Below are 20,557 nucleotides of genomic sequence, written 5' to 3' on the forward strand. Positions count from 1 at the left end.
TTCAGAGCCGGAAATTTTTCGTCTCGAATTCGATTTGTATGACCATTTCTGGAGTAATTCGACCCCCAGGAACTCAGAAAACACGTCAAAAAGAGCGTAGGACCAGCAGCAGAGAAATGACGATGGAAATCATGAGTTTTTCGGCTGTAACTTTTTAGCCGTCGTTCGCAGCGTATTGGGACTGCGCTTAATCGATTCCTCTCGCAAAATTACGTCGGAATAGTGCCTCAAAAGATTGATTGCAGCTTTTTTCAGAATCGTCGGATTTTTCGCCAAAAATACAAAGGGGTTAGCCTTACTTTTTTGGTCATTTTCAGAGCCGGAAATTTTTCGTCTCGATTTCGATTTGTATAACCACTTCAAGAGTAATTCGACCCCCAGGAACTCAGAAAACACGTCAAAAAGAGCGTAGGACCAGCAGCAGAGAAATGACGATGGAAATCATGAGTTTTTCGGCTGTAACTTTTTAGCCGTCGCTCGCAGCGTATTGGGACTGCGCTTAATCGATTCCTCTCGCAAAATTACGTCGGAATAGTGCCTCAAAAGATTGATTGCAGCTTTTTTCAGAATCGTCGGATTTTTCGCCAAAAATACAAAGGGGTTAGCCTTACTTTTTTGGTCATTTTCAGAGCCGGAAATTTTTCGTCTCGATTTCGATTTGTATAACCATTTCAAGAGTAATTCGACCCCCAGGAACTCAGAAAACACGTCAAAAAGAGCGTAGGACCAGCAGCAGAGAAATGACGATGGAAATCATGAGTTTTTCGGCTGTAACTTTTTAGCCGTCGCTCGCAGCGTATTGGGACTGCGCTTAATCGATTCCTCTCGCAAAATTACGTCGGAATAGTGCCTCAAAAGATTGATTTCAGCTTTTTTCAGAATCGTCGGATTTTTCGCCAAAAATACAAAGGGGTTAGCCTTACTTTTTTGGTCATTTTCAGAGCCGGAAATTTTTCGTCTCGAATTCGATTTGTATGACCATTTCTAGAGTAATTCGACCCCCAGGAACTCAGAAAACACGTCAAAAAGAGCGTAGGACCAGCAGCAGAGAAATGACGATGGAAATCATGAGTTTTTCGGCTGTGACTTTTTAGCCGTCGCTCGCAGCGTATTGGGACTGCGCTTAATCGATTCCTCTCGCAAAATTACGTCGGAATAGTGCCTCAAAAGATTGATTGCAGCTTTTTTCAGAATCGTCGGATTTTTCGCCAAAAATACAAAGGGGTTAGCCTTACTTTTTTGGTCATTTTCAGAGCCGGAAATTTTTCGTCTCGAATTCGATTTGTATGACCACTTCTGGAGTAATTCGACCCCCAGGAACTCAGAAAACACGTCAAAAAGAGCGTAGGACCAGCAGCAGAGAAATGACGATGGAAATCATGAGTTTTTCGGCTGTAACTTTTTAGCCGTCGCTCGCAGCGTATTGGGACTGCGCTTAATCGATTCCTCTCGCAAAATTACGTCGGAATAGTGCCTTAAAAGATTGATTGCAGCTTTTTTCAGAATCGTCGGATTTTTCGCCAAAAATACAAAGGGGTTAGCCTTACTTTTTTGGTCATTTTCAGAGCCGGAAATTTTTCGTCTCGAATTCGATTTGTATGACCATTTCTGGAGTAATTCGACCCCCAGGGACTCAGAAAACACGTCAAAAAGAGCGTAGGACCAGCAGCAGAGAAATGACGATGGAAATCATGAGTTTTTCGGCTGTAACTTTTTAGCTGTCGCTCGCAGCGTATTGGGACTGCGCTTAATCGATTCCTCCCGCAAAATTACGTCGAAACAGTGCCTCAAAAGATTGATTGCAGCTTTTTTCAGAATCGTCGAATTTTTCGCCAAAAATACAAACGGGTTAGCCTTACTTTTTCGGTCATTTTCGGAGCCGGAAATTTTTCGTCTCGAATTCGATTTGTATGACCATTTCTAGAGTAATTCGACCCCCAGGAACTCAGAAAACACGTCAAAAAGAGCGTAGGACCAGCAGCAGAGAAATGACGATGGAAATCATGAGTTTTTCGGCTGTAACTTTTTAGCCGTCGCTCGCAGCGTATTGGGACTGCGCTTAATCGATTCCTCTCGCAAAATTACGTCGGAATAGTGCCTCAAAAGATTGATTGCAGCTTCCTTCAGAATCGTCGGATTTTTCGCCAAAAATACAAAGGGGTTAGCCTTACTTTTTTAGTCATTGTCAGAGCCGGAATTTTTTCGTCTCGAATTCGATTTGTATGACCATTTCTGGGGTAATTCGACCCCCAGGAACTCAGAAAACACGTCAAAAAGAGCGTAGGACCAGCAGCAGAGAAATGACGATGGAAATCATGAGTTTTTCGGCTGTAACTTTTTAGCCGTCGCTCGCAGCGTATTGGGACTGGGCTCAATCGATTCCTCTCGCAAAATTACGTCGGAATAGTGCCTCAAAAGATTGATTGCAGCTTTTTTCAGAATCGTCGGATTTTTCGCCAAAAATACAAAGGGGTTAGCCTTACTTTTTTGGTCATTTTCAGAGCCGGAAATTTCTCGTCTCGAATTCGATTTGTATGACCATTTCTGGAGTAATTCGACCCCCAGGAACTCAGAAAATACGTCAAAAAGAGCGTAGGACCAGCAGCAGAGAAATGACGATGAAAATCATGAGTTTTTCGGCTGTAACTTTTTAGCCGTCGCTCGCAGCGTATTGGGACTGCGCTTAATCGATTCCTCTCGCGAAATTACGTCGGAATAGTGCCTCGAAAGATTGATTGCAACTTTTTTCAGAATCGTCGGATTTTTCGCCAAAAATACAAAGGGGTTAGCCTTACTTTTTTGGTCATTTTCAGAGCCGGAAATTTTTCGTCTCGGATTTGATTTGTATGACCATTTCTAGAGTAATTCGACCCCCAGGAACTCAGAAAACACGTCAAAAAGAGCGTAGGACCAGCAGCAGAGAAACGACGATGAAAATCATGAGTTTTTCGGCTGTAACTTTTTAGCCGTCGCTCGCAGCGTGTTGGGACTGCGCTCAATCGATTCCTCTCGCGAAATTACGTCAGAATAGTGCCTTAAAAGATTGATTGCAGCTTTTTTCAGAATCGTCGGATTTTTCGCCAAAAATACAAAGGGGTTAGCCTTACTTTTTTGGTCATTTTCAGAGCCGGTAATTTTTCGTTTCGGATCCGATTTGTATGACCATTTCTAGAGTAATTCGACCCCCAGGAACTCAGAAAACACGTCAAAAAGAGCGTAGGACTAGCAGCAGAGAAATGACGATGAAAATCATGAGTTTTGCGGCTGTAACTTTTTAGCCGTCGCTCGCAGCGTATTGGGACTGCGCTCAATCGATTCCTCTCGCAAAATTACGTCGGAATAGTGCCTCAAAAGATTGATTGCAGCTTTTTTCAGAATCGTCGGATTTTTCGCCAAAAATACAAAGGGGTTAGCCTTACTTTTTTGGTCATTTTCGGAGCCGGAAATTTTTCGTCTCGGATTTGATTTGTATGACCATTTCTAGAGTAATTCGACCCCCAGGAACTCAGAAAACACGTCAAAAAGAGCGTAGGACCAGCAGCAGAGAAACGACGATGAAAATCATGAGTTTTTCGGCTGTAACTTTTTAGCCGTCGCTCGCAGCGTGTTGGGACTGCGCTCAATCGATTCCTCTCGCGAAATTACGTCGGAATAGTGCCTTAAAAGATAGATTGCAGCTTTTTTCAGAATCGTCGGATTTTTCGCCAAAAATACAAAGGGGTTAGCCTTACTTTTTTGGTCATTTTCAGAGCCGGAAATTTTTCGTCTCGAATTCGATTTGTATGACCATTTCTGGAGTAATTCGACCCCCAGGGACTCAGAAAACACGTCAAAAAGAGCGTAGGACCAGCAGCAGAGAAATGACGATGAAAATCATGAGTTTTGCGGCTGTAACTTTTTAGCCGTCGCTCGCAGCGTATTGGGACTGCGCTTAATCGATTCCTCTCGCAAAATCACGTCGGAATAGTGCCTCAAAAGATTGATTGCAGCTTTTTTCAGAATCGTCGGATTTTTCGCCAAAAATACAAAGGGGTTAGCCTTACTTTTTTGGTCATTTTCAGAGCCGGAAATTTTTCGTCTCGGATTTGATTTGTATGACCATTTCTAGAGTAATTCGACCCCCAGGAACTCAGAAAACACGTCAAAAAGAGCGTAGGACCAGCAGCAGAGAAATGACGATAAAAATCATGAGTTTTTCGGCTGTAACTTTTTAGCCGTCGCTCGCAGCGTATTGGGACTGCGTTTAATCGATTCCTCTCGCAAAATTACGTCGGAATAGTGCCTTAAAAGATTGATTGCAGCTTTTTTCAGAATCGTCGGATTTTTCGCCGAAAATACAAAGGGGTTAGCCTTACTTTTTTGGTCATTTTCAGAGCCGGAAATTTTTCGTTTCGGATTCGATTTGTATGACCATTTCTAGAGTAATTCGACCCCCAGGAACTCAGAAAACACGTCAAAAAGAGCGTAGGACCAGCAGCAGAGAAATGACGATGAAAATCATGAGTTTTTCGGCTGTAACTTTTTAGCCGTCGCTCGCAGCGTATTAGGACTGCGCTTAACCGATTCCTCTCGCAAAATTACGTCGGAATAGTGCCTCAAAAGATTGATTGCAGCTTTTTCCAGAATCGTCGGATTTTTCGCCAAAAATACAAAGGGGTTAGCCTTACTTTTTTGGTCATTTTCAGAGCCGGAAATTTTTCGTCTCGGATTTGATTTGTATGACCATTTCAAGAGTCATTCGACCCCCAGGAACTCAGAAAACACGTCAAAAAGAGCGTAGGACCAGCAGCAGAGAAATGACGATGAAAATCATGAGTTATTCGGCTGTAACTTTTTAGCCGTCGCTCGCGGCGTATTGGGACTGCGCTTAATCGATTCCTCTCGCAAAATTACGTCGGAATAGTGCCTCAAAAGATTGATTGCAGCTTTTTTCAGAATCGTCGGATTTTTCGCCAAAACGTCCTGCCTGAGTATCATTATTTCAAATTTTTGTATATTTATTACCAGCTTTCTTTTATTCACAAATAAGACCCACTAGTAAGTTTTCAAGACAGACTTTTATTACGACACATTTAGTCAATTTTCAGAATCTCTCCAACAAATTCCTAATCATAGTGACAATCTTAGAGGTCACAATGGAAGTTTTTGGAGTATTGCTTCCACGACGGAAATTGAGAAAATTAGGTGAAAATAAGTCTTAAAAAAATAATGTCAGATAATGTAACTCACATTTACATCTTGTACATCATAAAATAGTATTATTCTTCCATTTTTTGATATGAAGTTTCAACGCAGTCTATTTCTGAAGTATTCGAAACTGAAATTATAAAAAATCAACTTGTTTTCGCTAACCAGATAGATTTTTGTACAACCAAAAGTAAAAATCATTACAAATACACATAGTTAATCCGCTCATACATTTCGACTATCTCTAATTTCACTATACATAATTAACTTCTGAAATTTCTAAAGTTTATCAGATGCACAAGTTATTGAAGGATATCAACAATTTTTATTATTAAATGACACTATAAATTCTCTTTCACGAATCAAAAATGTTTTTATAAAATATAAAAAATTTTATGGTAGAGTTTATGTACAGTGTGAGATTTTATTACAGCAATTGATTTGAAAGCAAAATATGTCTTGGCCAAATTTCAGAACCAGTTATTTGGATGCAGTGTGAGCTAAACGCTGCAGTCCGGAATAAGGTGATCCCATATAAACAGTCTAGCAACTAATTTAAACTAAAGTTAATAAGTATTGAATTAAACATACAACCTATATCAGTATAGACATGCTAAGCCGTCTGTTCGATTTGATTTGGTCAGGGCAACAAGGTGGTTTAGTGGAGTAAATCTTCGGAAAAGCAACCATAGGTGCCATGTTTATAATAGTTTCCGGCTCCGTTGTTAATTTTTCGAGTTACCTAAAGTTTATAACTTCGCTGCCTGGTACAATCAAAGTTCACACATACACACTGCTATGTCAGCTCCAATATACAGGATTTATTAAATTAAGTATAATATGAGAATACACCATTTTTTACATGTACAATGTTATATATTTATATATATATATTTATTCCGTTAGGTAATATTTTATTTATGCTCCATTTCAATACAAGTGAATTGTATACTTTCTTTTTCTTTTTTCGACACGTATTGTTGGTAGTTATCTTCATACAAATAGATTATTGACAATAACAAATACTATTCAACATTAAAATGCTTCACGTACTGTACAATTAATAAATTAAATGTTGAAATGCAATTCACCCATAGTATACTCGTATGGGTAATTCATCTGTAAACACCTTGTCTGTGCATATCAAGTAAGACATTTCATTGAGTCGACATTCGCTAAAAATTTGTCATATTATTTTCGATCCTAGCTGCGATTACATTTCTTCCAGGTTTGTATTTCAGATTTTTATCCTCTTTTGTTTTAATTGTTGCATTAGAATACTGTACCACTATCTGGAAATAAATTACAGATACCGATGTTTGAGATTGTGTGTGTGCACGTAATTGTACATATGTATTAAAAATCATGAATGCATATATTAATTTATGTGTATGCCTCTACGTATCATATTAATTAGACATTAATTTATTATTCATCACCAAATTGAATAAATTATGTCACCATGTAACGTTCCAATAATAATTTCGGAAGAGTGGCCGCTAACTTTATTCTGTAAATGACAATTTACAGTTACTCTTTGTGATAATAAGTTGATATTATAAACACGTCATATGGTGAACGAAAGCAAAGTATCATTAGTAGTTTGCAGTAATGCTTGCGCTTGCCTGAATATGTTAGAAACAAACATTACGTAAATTATGTTATTTTAAAAACCTCCAGGTCTTAGTCGCTGTGCATCTCGAAATACCAAATTTTTTCTTAACTTACAATTTATCTGTGTTCAGACAAAAAAAGAAGTTTTCGTAATCATCTCGTAAATGAAAAGTCCAGTTTTCACTAAATCTCAATGTTCCAGGTTCATAATAAGGTGATTTGTGGATTTTGACCGACTCACCCGCCAAATCGGCTCCAAATAATTCGAAAAACAATTCCCTAATTTTTGCAAATTTTTATTTCAACTCTAACCCGTGCCCGCAAGCGGGTCGATTTCCCCATTTAACCCCTTCAGGCGCACATTAAATTTACCCAATGAACATCGATAAAGTTTGGCATAGGAGAGTTTCTTGGGTCAATGATTACGAATTTGAACTCGAAATTCCAAAATGCAAAATGGTGGATGCAATATGATGGACCGAAATCCATAAAGTCACTTAAGTTGCCATTGAAGGTTTTTAAATCGTTAATCATGAATCTGAATTTATAGTTCGAAAATCGAATTGGATATTATTTGTTTACTGAACTTGGAACCTGCAATGTGAGAACAGGTAGTTCGGGGGCTGCCTTGTGGCCAGCCTAAAACCGCTTGTTCCGTTCCTCACTGTGTAATATGCCATAGAATAAAGAACTTTACTTAACTGATCTTATTCAAAAACGTAATGTGATACTTTTTGAAAAGCATTGTTGAACTGATCTAACAAATTTTTTTATATTATAGTAATTGTCAACTAATGAATAAAAAATCACTCTTAACGATATAAAAACTTGTTAGGAAGTGACAAGCTTACTTCATTCACACCACACCATGCAAAGATATGTTTGTATTGATAAAAAAAAAAAAAAAAACTATTAATGAAATTTTGTTAGAATTTTGATTGTAAGCAAGGACTATTGAAGTAATTGGTTGTTTCAAATATTACGAACTGTGCGTTTTGGTGATACTGTATCGGAACTGTCAAATTATTTCATCAGTGGTTTATTTGGTAGCGCAATCAATAAGATTTACTCATTTTACGTTAAAAAAAACGACTCATCTTTTTCCAAAGATTCAATTTATAAAACTTGTCAATAATGTGTTTGGAGATATACAGACAGTTTTATATGAAGATTTTGCGGTAGAGTCAAAATGTGTTAATGTAGCAAATGATGATCAGATTTAGAACAGAAATAACAAATGCCGTTACTACAATGTGTTTTGGAAAATTTGAAGTATTGATTGAATTAGAAAAATAATCCAATAAGTATGGCCAGCAATTAATGACATGTTCTATCATTTACCGAAGTGAGATACAGTGGAGCTGTTTTATAAGGACTGTTATAAGAACATTTTCCATTACAATAATCAGACTCCAGCCGTCTCAAAGTACAGTACGACTGCTATACAAGCTAGAAGAAAAAACGAACGTAATGCTGCTTTGTAAAACTGCGATAAAATTGTTGGTGGAATGCATTTATTAGTAAAGATGCCCAACGAATTATGTAATAACACTTTCATTTTCCTAACAGTTTCAAGGGTTAGTACAAAAATGACAAACTTATTTTAAATATCAGAACTTTGATGATCAGTTATACCAACATTAATACATATTAAGTATGATTATAAATATTTTTTATCATGAAAAATCTACTGTTTTTTTACGAAGTGCATGTAATTACATACATTTTAATACACTATGCCCCTGATGTCCGTCCCAAAATGAATGTATCAAATTATGCTTCACAGGGAAAGAACAGATTTTATCTGAATCATCGAATTACGTTTTCATACTATTAATCATGAACAGGATTCTGTTGAAATTTTAATAATCGTACATAATATCCGAATACAGTTATAATCTCCGCATCTATTCATTGCAAAAGTTTCTCTCCTTACTGGCCATTATGTTAGGAAATCTGGCAGTCAATTACCACTTCAAAAAAATCAATTGCTCAAGTGACTGGCTGAAAAATTAATAGATGATTAGGGCCGGATTAGCTGGACAATCCGAATCAAAAATTAGAGCAAGTAAAATAAACTGTTTTGAAAAATCTTCTAAGATGTTAACGCATCAATGATAGTGAACACGAATAATACAACAAATTCGTACAGCACAAGCTATATCGTCAAAAAAACTTTATCATCAGAACATGTAATGTGATTAAACTCTGGTGTTTTTTTTTTTTTTGATTCAAAGGTTTTTGAGCTTAGTTTATTCACAATCCCGATTTCCTGAGTTTGCCTGAAAGAATTCTACAAACAGTTGTCTGCACAAAAAATAAAAATACGTTCGTATAAAGACGATACAATGATGTTTGTCAACAATTATATTTGCACATTAGCTTGGCTCTTCTGTGCATGATGCGATATTTCTTGAATGATTTCGTCGAAATCTGGTGAGTGAGCAAAATGAGCCCAAAACATCGGAATTGGGTCAAAAACGCCAGAATTTAAGTATTTTTAACGTGCTTATTTAAAGCATTTTATCAAATTATTGATATCTTAGCTGGTGATCTTCTAATTATAACCCAGAATAATTTTTGGTACACAGTAGGAAAATTTTTTCGTTCGTGTTTCACCATCATTGAGAAAAATTTTCGGAAGAATTTTTAAACGCTTTTTTCTTGTTTTCTAACATTCAATTATAGACGGCTCAACCAATTCATCCTTAATCAAGACATTTAAAAATTGAAGGCCAGTGGAAATCTTCTGTCATATGACTGCAAATAAATATTTATCTTAATATTCAATATTTAAATATAAACCGTAAAAAATAACATGATAATGACTTGATCTAGGCCTCATTATTCAAACGATTACGATCCAAGTAGTTGGAACAAAAGATGAAAATGTAATACTATGTTCGCAATATCACAATTGCAGTTTACTATGCGGAGAATATTCAATTTCTGTGACGTGCCCAATGTTTGTTTATAGTCCTGAGAGACTCGACACATTTCGTAATCTTAGATAAAAAACCTCGCGAATCTTTTCATAAATTTAAGCTCTTGCCAGCTAAGCTATCGGTTCTTTTTTCGAGGATTCGTTTTCAGTCTTTAATCCTTTATCAAAATTCGTCAGCTTTAAATGAAACGCTTGCTACTATCAGTAATATTCAATTTCTATTTATTTCATATAACAGTATACCTAATACTTCTCATAACGATTATTCTATACGTCATTGTTGCGTGTGTCAGTTATAGCCAACTCGAGACTGACACTGAATGCGAATATGTTGGTATATATCTATTTTTATCCGGTCAGGGGTTTAGGTACGAGAGGCACAAGAGAACGAATTTTCATGTATTTTGACATGTAAATACATATTAAAATTATTCTCAAAATTTTAATGTAGCTGTAAAAATGAATAAACCTCAACGTGATAACCGACGCGAAAAATGCTGTGCCAGAAAAAACTCAAGAAAAACACTGAATGGCTTCGAGAGCCAGAACAATCGTAACAAAAATCGCCAGCTGCATCTGACAGATCGAATGTTAGATACGGATTGAACTAGTATGAAATGCCCCATACATATGCCAAGTATAAGCTCGATTTTCGTATGTGATGCATTTGATGCACCAACCAATTAATTAGTGTTCATTGTGTTTCAGCAGTCATTTATTCTGGGCGGATGATGCCATGAAATCTACAAATATAATGGGCGAAATGGATATTTCTCAACATTCTAGGCCAATTTCTATATTTCAACTTATTCAAAGAGTGCAATAAACTTATGTGAAATATGAAACATTTGGCATTTAGTTTCCTTTGAAGGAAACATAAGAATTTGGTTCATTTTAACCAGTTATTGTGAAAAAACCACTTGAATCTCCAGAGACAAGTTGACCCTTTGGAGGAACATGCATTTACTTCTGGATTTGATACCAATTTTCACGTTTACAAAAATTTTGATCGTCTATGGCTATTTATACCACGTGTTCTGCAAACAGGGCAATATTTTAACTTAAAATTGAGAGCTATTATGAGAGCGTTACGGTTGAAAATATTATTCAATCATTTTTTAATATTAAACCAACTTCTATAAATTATATATCAAATTTATCTATATTGTAGGTGTATAGGAAAACTTTGGTACAATTTGATGTGCTGTAGATCAATTTCAGAAAAAAAATGTCCAAGAAATAATAGCGAAAGGCTATTAGATTTATTTTAATTTCATCGATATAGTTACTATTACATTCATTTTTTGCTAACTATTTGTACTGGTTAAAAAAAAGCAAATTATTCTTAAGACACACAACAACTGACACCTGCATACAATTAGAAAAGTAAGAAGTCTTGAAAAGGTTCTTTGTTATATTCAATTTTGTTTTTAATCATTGGCAGCCGTCACACTGCATAAGTACGGAATAAAAGATGATCAAACTGCCTCTTACATTTCTTGCTGGGTTATAACATGTTGGATATCCCAAGATTAGTTTAGACTTCGAATATATATACATATACATATACAATAGCACATTCATTATCTTTGGATTAGTGATCATTCAGTAATACAGGAATTTATGGCTACTGCTCTCGTCAATGTTTTGTTGCTTCAAAGTACGTATACAAGATTACAGTCAATTTCTTACTATAGATTATAGTAAAATACGAAACACGTGTTATTTTGAGTAAGAATAACCAATTTTTTGTTTTAAAAGATGGGCCCCCTATAAACTCGTCACATTTCAAACATTAAAAGATGTTATGATAAAAATTTACATTCTATACAAAAACGATGGCTGCAGTATGTTTAGTTCCTAATATCTACGAAGATGATATCAGTAGCCGGATTCTGCGGCCGAATACGTTGAACTTTCATTGAGTAGACTAATGTGTTACAGAGTTATGCGGATGATTCTGAAATACTACTAACTTTCCATAAAATTTGGCAAAATGGTGGATAATAAAGCTTGACTGCTTTATTTCAATAACGTTAGCACATTCAATCGTTAACTCCTGGTCAGCTTCAGGTGATACATTCCATATCAAGAAAGATATAATATTATTTGCTGATGTTTTAATACGTTGTTTACTTGTTGAATGATATATACTGAGTCATTTATTTGTTGCTGAACACCAGACCCAGGTGAAAAAGAGCTGCTTATGCGGGCACCAGATAGAACAGCTGCATCAGTCGCACTCTGCTTCAGGAACAAATATATGACCCTGTACTTTACAGTTCCACTTATATATTATAAAAATAATGTTGTATCTTAATTCATGGTATAATGTTCGTTAGATATTTTTTTTAATTCTTTTTTTATGGGAGAAAATTTGTTTATTGACATGAATAAAACACATGTCAATGTTGTTTTGTTCGAACACAAAGCTGTGTTAAATCTAGTAGGCTATGATTCATCAATCGAACCCTAGTTGATACCCCATCAGTGAATATTTTGTTGCGTTTCAAGGATATAATTCTATGTATAATATATTTCTATTTGGTAGGTAGGCCTTGTTTATGCGTCATATCAAAGTGTCCATTGCAATAGGAAATATTATACGTTATTTGAAAGTATTCTTCTCTTTCTAGACTCATTGCATGTGAAATTACAAATGTGGTGACAAAAAACATGGTCAATCGACTAACGTGAATTTCATTTTGGATAGTGCTTTTTCTTGCTTATACTTTTACATTAGACATCAAATGTAAATACTTGCAAGTGTTTTAATTATTTTTTGGCATATATCTCTTACAAATCAACAACTTGTTCTAGTCATGAAATCCTAAGGATTTTATATGTATCTCATGGTATTTAAATGCATAAAATAAATCATGTCATGCGTCTCAGCCAGTTCCTGTATTACTTATTGACAACAGTTTTGAAATTTCGTTTGATTTTTCAAATTTTTTAAAAAATATGTATCCTGTTACTGCTATTATTACAACTTGAAGTTTTGGACGTTTATTTATACAAGTTATTGTTTTCACCTCAACTATTGTTTGTCAATCGGTTCATATCTTCGTTTGTTGATTGCAATCGAGTGTTTTCTTCTGTTTTTTTCTGTATTATCTCTCTTGGTAATTCCCCAAGCGTTACTCACTTATTTACGGTGTGTGGCTTACGCCGACGTAGGCTAAGTCAGGCATCGGTTTCCCCTTTGAGCCTTAAACGAGCAAAATCTTCAAAGATAATGTCATCGTCGCCTGTATCCATTTCTCTGAAATAATCAAACCAGAAGTTTAAGTATCAAAAATATAAAATCAAGTTTGAAAAGCGATTGCTGTTTATCAGTAAAACACTGTCCACTAAATTTTTTAAATGAAAAAAAAAGTTTGTCATCAATCTAAATAGTTATATTTATACATTGCACAGGTATGTTGTTGGTTGATATCTTGAAAGAATTTCTTCACAGCTCCTTCAGGATTTGCACGAAAGTGTCAGGCAATGCACATAACAAATACGTCAATCATCATTGCCACTTATAAATATACAGATCAGCGTACCCGTCTAACTGAATAAGATTAGTATCCACAGGCACTTCTCCATCAGCAGGTTGGTGTGCAGGACTTGGCCTAGCTGTCACAGGATCAGGTGGTTCTTCTTCTGGTTTAGGATGCATCAAAATGAATGGTAACTCTGCGACTAATTCCCTGTTGAAGCAATGCATAAGTTGAATAATACATTGGCCATCAGTTATTTGATATTCTAAGCAAATGATACGAATATATCGATGTGTTCGAGTCAAAATATGTAGCTCAGAGAAATTAATAGAAAAGGATATTTTGACGTGTATGCATGAAAATACATTACTGGGAAGAAAACTAGAAAATATGTGACTGAGAACTTTGTATTTCAATGTTACTCTTTGAAATGATTCTGATAAGTAAGTCTATTGTTGTACAAGATGAAAAGTATCATTATCTAGATGAAAATTAGAATATTTAAATACAAACCTATCTACATAAGGTGAAAGATAGTTTCAAATGCAATTATCTCTAAGATAGAATTATCTTCATTTTAAACTAGATAAAATAAATAAGATAAAAATTCGGGATTCTTAATACTCTGAGAAACAGTATTGTTGTTTCTATAAAATATTGTTTTCCGGGTGGTGAAAAAAAAATAAAAGACTTGCTGGGATCAACTAGATGTTGCAGGTTATTTAAAAGGAAGGATTTGGTGAGGTTGATAATATTCAGTTCAAACAGTAAACTATTTTTTTCGCCACCAGAAAAAAACTATTCGTTCGGCTGGAACAATAGTACATTATGTAGTATAGCAGATTGCAAAGAGTTTCTTTCGTAATGACATTTTACTGAACTACTCATTATCATAGTATTATATCAAAGTCTCAACTTCGAATGGATTAGCCTTTGTTTCGGTACACACAATTTATCTTATTTTTAGACTGTAAAAAAAAAAGAAGATGAAGGTGAACAATAGATTTTTCTAGATGAAGATGAAAGATGAGTTTAACTCACCTCTATAAGATTAATGATGTGGTCAATTAGTGTAAGATGATTATCTTAGATAAAATTATCTATTGTGCAACACTGCAACTTACATATTTTCAAGCAGTAACGTTAAAATATGACTTTTCTATTCGTATTTTCGACCAGGACCTGTCAATTTATTGAAATAATTTCGCATAAAGTATGAAAAAGGTGTTCTATCCATAAATGTGCATACTTGCAACCTGAACTAATACTGGATATAAGTAAATATGCAATAAGTATGAAAGAAATTACGTGAAATTTGAAAGCTTCTTTAGTATTGAGGAAACTATATCCAAATTGACACTTACCCGCCTAACGGACCTAAGCAAAGTTTCACTTTGACTTTGTACTGAACGATAATTCCTAGATTCTCACGTTGTGATGGGTCTGCTACACTGTAAATGGGAATAAAATAATTTTACTAGGAAGCCTGTGATAACTACTCAGAGTAATAACATCGAAGCATGCCCAACATTCAAGCTGAAATAAGAAAATAGCAAAGTATACCTCAAATAACATGCTGTTAGACACGATGCATGCAAAAATATAATCAAAATAGATGTTAGATGTTAAACAAAGCTTAATGTAGGCAATAAACACGAGTCTCATATTAGTTGTAATATCTTATCAAGCACAATTAGCAAAATTTAAGAGTTGTTGCATGCCATATGATATACCATTGGACCAGGTTCCATCGTATTTACTTTTGTATTTACTAACTCCAATGTAACCATAAAACGAGAATGAACATGAAGAAAGTGGATTTGATTTGGCAATATCGAGAATATGAGGATTACAAATTTGAGTGCACTATAATAATCGTTTGAAAAAACCATTAGAATTGTTGTTTCTTAGAAGTGAATATCTTTATACATTTAACAATTATATCCCAATTGTTCAAGAGAAATTTGAAAAGATTAAATATTAGGAATAATCCGCTTAAAGCCACAGACAGTTATATTATTATCTTGATGAATTATTTCATTGTTTTTCAAAACAGAAATCTTTGAAAAGTAGCAGCAGCTGAAAATGAAAAATGAATTACAGGAATTGTATTAGGATTAGCACAGTTATTCTAACTTGCTCTCAAGAAAACGTGGGGTTGGAATAATGAGATTTTCTACATCAGGGTTGTAAGATGAATAAAAAAATATGAGCACAGTAATGCAATAACGCTTAACATACATGGCTTGTTGCAGACATCAACTTCTGAAATAATCATTGTGACTCTCAAGAAAGAATCGTAGTAACTTCATGCAAATAACTAATATCAGAGCCCAAAATTTAAGTAATAGGTAAAAGGATGGGGATAAATTTTACAAATATAGGAAACCCCTTCATAGATTGATGTATAAATCCAGCATCACGGGTAATGAAGATAGATTTTCAATTGAATGTATCTAATGCGTCATTTCTGCAGTCTATGATGTGTATAAAATTAATTTGACGAATGGAAGCTGAAGGATATAAAGCGTTGAAAGAAGAAAAAGAAAACTGCAGTATTAATTGTACATTTTGAAAACACTATGACCATAACATAGAGAGTAACATCATGAACAGCGCAAGATATAGAGATGGCAAACATTGAAACGTGTTATAAAATTCACAATGCAGCGCGTAACATAGTTTAAAATGGTAAATCAAGAATCGTTAAATTCAAAATTCATCCAATTAATTATATGAGAAAGACTATCGTGAAAATCAATGTACCAAATAACCAGAACACGACACAAACTATGTCCGACATCTGATTAATACTATGCGTTCTCTGTAAACGGCATTCAGTGACACTTGGACTACTAAATTAGACATCGATCAGAATCTAACGTTAAGGTTGTTGCACAGATTTGTATAAAAATCTAAGTATGATAGTTGTAATGGTTGCGCTAAATTGTAATTGTGGAGAATTACTATAATTCAAAATAGTTACAAATGAATCTGGAACACCAATATACCGCAAAATTTTTAATATTCACTGGGACCAAAATTCTGTGTAATAAAATTTTCTTGAATTAACTGGTTAATGATTATCAGAATATAAAACGTAGCTACTTTAAAATTTGATTTTATATTTCATTTCAATATGGGTAGTATCGAGTAACTAATAATTTCTGAAATACCGGAGTCTCGAAATTCAAAGGATTGAATAAAAATGTTTTGCGGAAAGATTATGAAATCGTTTAGATTGAAAAATTACTTGATTTTTTCCATACCAAGTACAACAAAAATCTTACTATGTTGCACTGTAAACCTTTTCAATATTACAAAAATGCAGATGATGAATGAGAATGAGAAGAAAAAAAAGTAAATGCCATTTATTATTTTTTGAGATGAACTGATCTTACAGCGTGCTGGACGCTAAATTGGTGTCCTCATGTTTCAGCTGGCCATCAAGAGCAAGTCCCCATTTATCTTTGTTGTTGGCGAGAAGCGGAGTCAACCAAAATACTTTGCTCAGCGTGAAACCTGGCCCCACTGGGCAACCCTCCCTGATAAATGAATACCCAATGACATGTTAATTACGAAGATAACTTTGCATCTTTAATTTACACGTTCAATTCACTGGGGTATTTCAAATCTTGTACTACTGTTGTGAAATATAATTGTTAAACAGTAACAATTCAAACTTTAATAAATTAATGGAGTTAATCAAACATTTTTTTGATACTGTTTCACCAGAGTTGGTGTGAAATGGTGTTCCTGCCTGCAGAATTTATTCCATTTCAAAATTTGATCGATTCCAGTCATATTCCTCTATTATTTCATAATTAAAACAAGTAACGTGAATTCGCTCGATTATCAGACTCGACGATTATATACCAGATTCCTCAATTACTCGTTTTATGGTCAATGCATTATCCGCGTCGTTATTGACAATGTCCAGGTCAACTGTTTCATGGTTCTTAACGACCAATTTACTAACTCCGTAATCCTTCAACGTTAAGGTCATCTGCTATTTAGTTTTCAATGTCCACGTTTTAAACCAAGCCAAGTTATCAGAACCTCGACGATGATTGAACAAAGTTGATGACTTTTGACATGGAAAAACACAAAGCAGGTGACTTGGTCAACGTGAAATAGAAAGCGGACTACTTGGACATATGAAACTAAGGAATGGACGACCTGGGTATAAAGAACTATGGAGCGGATCATCTATACATTGAGACAACCGTGTGGATGATCAGTTGAAAAATTTGATTCAAGTTAGATATTTGATTGATGATTACATTAATAGTAATTTCAAAATCATTTCGCAATCTAACTTCAATAAAATGCACTCTATAGGCGGATTTTTAGTTTTGTCAATTTTCGATTCAAATTTGTATTCGAAATTTCTGAGATTAATTTTTGCCATACAGCAGGGATGCTGTGTCCATCCTGTTCACCATCATCGCCACAAATAATATTACTGGAGATTGTTTAAACCGTTTTTGCCTTTCTCCTAGCTTTCGTTTCAGGTGGTGCAGCCTGTTTATCCTTAAGATAAGCACGTTTTCAGCTAAGACTGTTATGAACCTTTAGCAATGCTAGTCAATTGCCGCAATGTAAAATTATGATAGAAATAGAAATGACAAAATCAATCAAAAAGTTCAAATATTTATCTCCATAACAGGGTGAGACTGACAGTGTGCAGGCGCAAAACCTATAGTGCTATTATATAAAATTCTTGAGAAACCTTTCTCGTGTCACGCAGTAGTTGCTTAAGTCCATTTTTTTCAGGGAAAAAGTTCAATTTTGCTTGTCTCTCATTAGTTCAACTCCGGAGTCGGACCAAATGTAGAATTAAGCCTTGACTGAAGTGCTAGGTCGCAATACTGTATTAACACGTTCCAATGTAAAATATAATCACTGTTGAAATGTTCCATGATATTTGTTTAAATTCTTATAACTGCGAACTATGTACCTCAAGGACTAGAAAAAAACCTGGGTATACCTCCCAGTATTTTGTAGCACTGTATTTTTTCGCTCATTTCCTTCAATTCCATTACTTTCAGTCACATAGCGTAATAATGCAAAGAGGTTGGATGAGATTTACGTAACAATTTCCCTTTAAAATCAGTCAAATCTTTCGTCTATTTTGACGGAAAGATAACGAATGTGCTAATTGACCATCAATTAATAAACTGCATCAACTTGACCAATTGATTCAATCTTGCATTTCAATTTGTAATGCTAGTAAATTAAATTTCTTATTTTCATGTTCACAGTCGAGATGAGGAAATATTTCAATATCTACAAAGCCAAGTATGTAACTAAAAGACATCAATCGTGCTAATTCAACTTTCAATTTCAGCCAACAATCTGTCACATAGTGCAAATACAGACTACAAAATGCTTGGGATTGAGGGATAATATAAAATTTTTTGTATAATTATCTTATGCAAGAAAAATATGCGTAGGGAATTTGTTACCATCTAGATGGTGAAATATAATTCAGGGTTTGATGTATTTTTGGAGATAAATTTTTATATGCTTTCTGTGGAGAATAATATATGGGCATATTGATAAATAACAGAAAAATGAAAATAAAAGAATAAAACTCCATCACCAGATCAGCTCCAAAACCAAGTAAAACAAATATTTTCAAACTCGCCAATTCCCAGCAAAGACTACAAAACCGTCAAGCCATTCACCAAAATTTTTGTCTTCTCACGAGTGAAAAATCGAAATAAATTAATGCCAAAAATTACCTACTGCTTATCCTGACCAACCATTAATAGGTAAACTCAAATGTCGTCATAAATATTTGGTTTCACATACCAAGATTATCAATGTTACTAATTACCAATGTTTGTATTAACGCCTATCATGGTCTTAGATATACTTATTAAAGCCAAGTAATAATTGACGTTTCTGTACAAAATTTATAATTAATCTGACGAATGCCAGTGCACGAAAATTAACAATGGCTCAATAAATAATGAAAATATGATTAGTGACAAATTTTTATTTTAGAGTATGTTCTAATTTATATCGTCTTAGGAAGTGCAACTGGTACTGTGCCAATAATTGATTTGTATTGATCCAGGTAGCCTTAACTTGGTGCGATTAATCGAAAAATTGTACTTTGATTAATGATATTATCAACTAATCATATTGTTTAGATTAATCTTGGACTTCAATTGAATGGTTTTTGAAAGAATGATAAACTTCGATTAATCGTTCAATAAATCGTAGACTCCGAATAATCGTTATTTCAATTAACCGTAGACTTCGATTTATTGTTCGATCAATCAACTAATTAGTTCTTCCAAAAATAATTATTTTGTCAGTTAATCGATTAATTCGAAAAACAATTAATTGAAGTGTACGATTAATGGATTAATCGATTAATGTCACAGCCCTATTCTGAACAAAAGAAAAAAAAAGGGAGGGTGAGCTCAAAATTTCATTTCTTCTAGAGTCTATACATTCGAAACAATTAACCGAACATCTAATTTATTTCTCATTTTCACTCAGTGTTTTTTTTTTATACTGTGCCCAATGCTCGAGCACTCACATAGTGCTAGATGCGAGATTGGTGTCCTCGTGTTTAAGTTGGCCATCTAAGGCAAGGCCCCGTTTATCCTTGTTGTCAGCTAGCATCGGCTTTAGCGAAAAGACCTTGCTCAATGTGAAGCCAGGCGTTACCCCTATACTGCCAATACTTTCATGTTATTTTTTTATTTTATTTTTATTCTGTGAATAGTTTTACAATTTTATAATCAAGTTTGAGATCTTCTACGTCAAGGTTGGAAAACTTTAAAATTTTCTTTCAAGTAACTGAGATCACTCTGTATTGACGATAGTTGACGGATTATTAATTGGTGATCATGAAAAAAAAAAAAATTATTTTTCCTAAGCAACGATAAATAACAATTATGTGATTCTGAATATGAAAATTCAATTTCTTAAACTTTGACACAAATGAAAGACGGTAAAATCAATGGTAAAACTGACCAACTTATTCGAAGAAAAGCTCATGATTATTTTTCGAAGGGTTGATAATCTAAGATTTTGGTTTATTGCCAAACGTGAAAAACGTATTATACTCTGTAAATAATAAATTCAATGAATACTACAACGAGCCTTTTAACGAGCATATAATTAGGTCATAAGCTAATGTGTACCTTTGATGAAAGGAAACTGTTGCTTGTAAAGGTAGACAAGCCATGGGCTTTTTGTATTAAATCATACAACGAACAAAGTGGAAATACTCGTTAAAAATATACGACAATTAGATAATTATTCTACGATTCACACGTGTATTTTTTATCCGCAAAGCCCG

At 34.5% G+C, this 20,557-nt stretch overlaps 1 protein-coding gene across 3 annotated transcripts in view; it reads right to left on the minus strand.

Moving 5' to 3' along the window:
- Nucleotides 1-12,856: 12,856 nt before the first annotated feature.
- LOC124409098 (beta-arrestin-1) overlaps nucleotides 12,857-20,557 on the minus strand; it is a 28,735-nt gene continuing 21,034 nt past the window's right edge. The window contains exons 5-9 of one of the 3 annotated variants that reach the window (XM_046886508.1): nucleotides 19,790-19,927; nucleotides 16,635-16,778; nucleotides 14,598-14,684; nucleotides 13,297-13,443; nucleotides 12,857-13,010 (exon numbers count right to left, since the gene is read on the minus strand). In XM_046886508.1, coding sequence (XP_046742464.1) covers nucleotides 12,932-13,010; nucleotides 13,297-13,443; nucleotides 14,598-14,684; nucleotides 16,635-16,778; nucleotides 19,790-19,927 — 595 coding nt within the window. In that variant the 3' untranslated portion in view covers nucleotides 12,857-12,931. The remainder of the gene's footprint in view (nucleotides 13,011-13,296; nucleotides 13,444-14,597; nucleotides 14,685-16,634; nucleotides 16,779-19,789; nucleotides 19,928-20,557) is intronic. The other 2 variants (XM_046886509.1, XM_046886510.1) reach the window with 2 other exon arrangements.

Source organism: Diprion similis, chromosome 8 (genome assembly GCF_021155765.1).
Source record: "Diprion similis isolate iyDipSimi1 chromosome 8, iyDipSimi1.1, whole genome shotgun sequence".
NCBI classification, from domain to species: domain Eukaryota; kingdom Metazoa; phylum Arthropoda; class Insecta; order Hymenoptera; family Diprionidae; genus Diprion; species Diprion similis.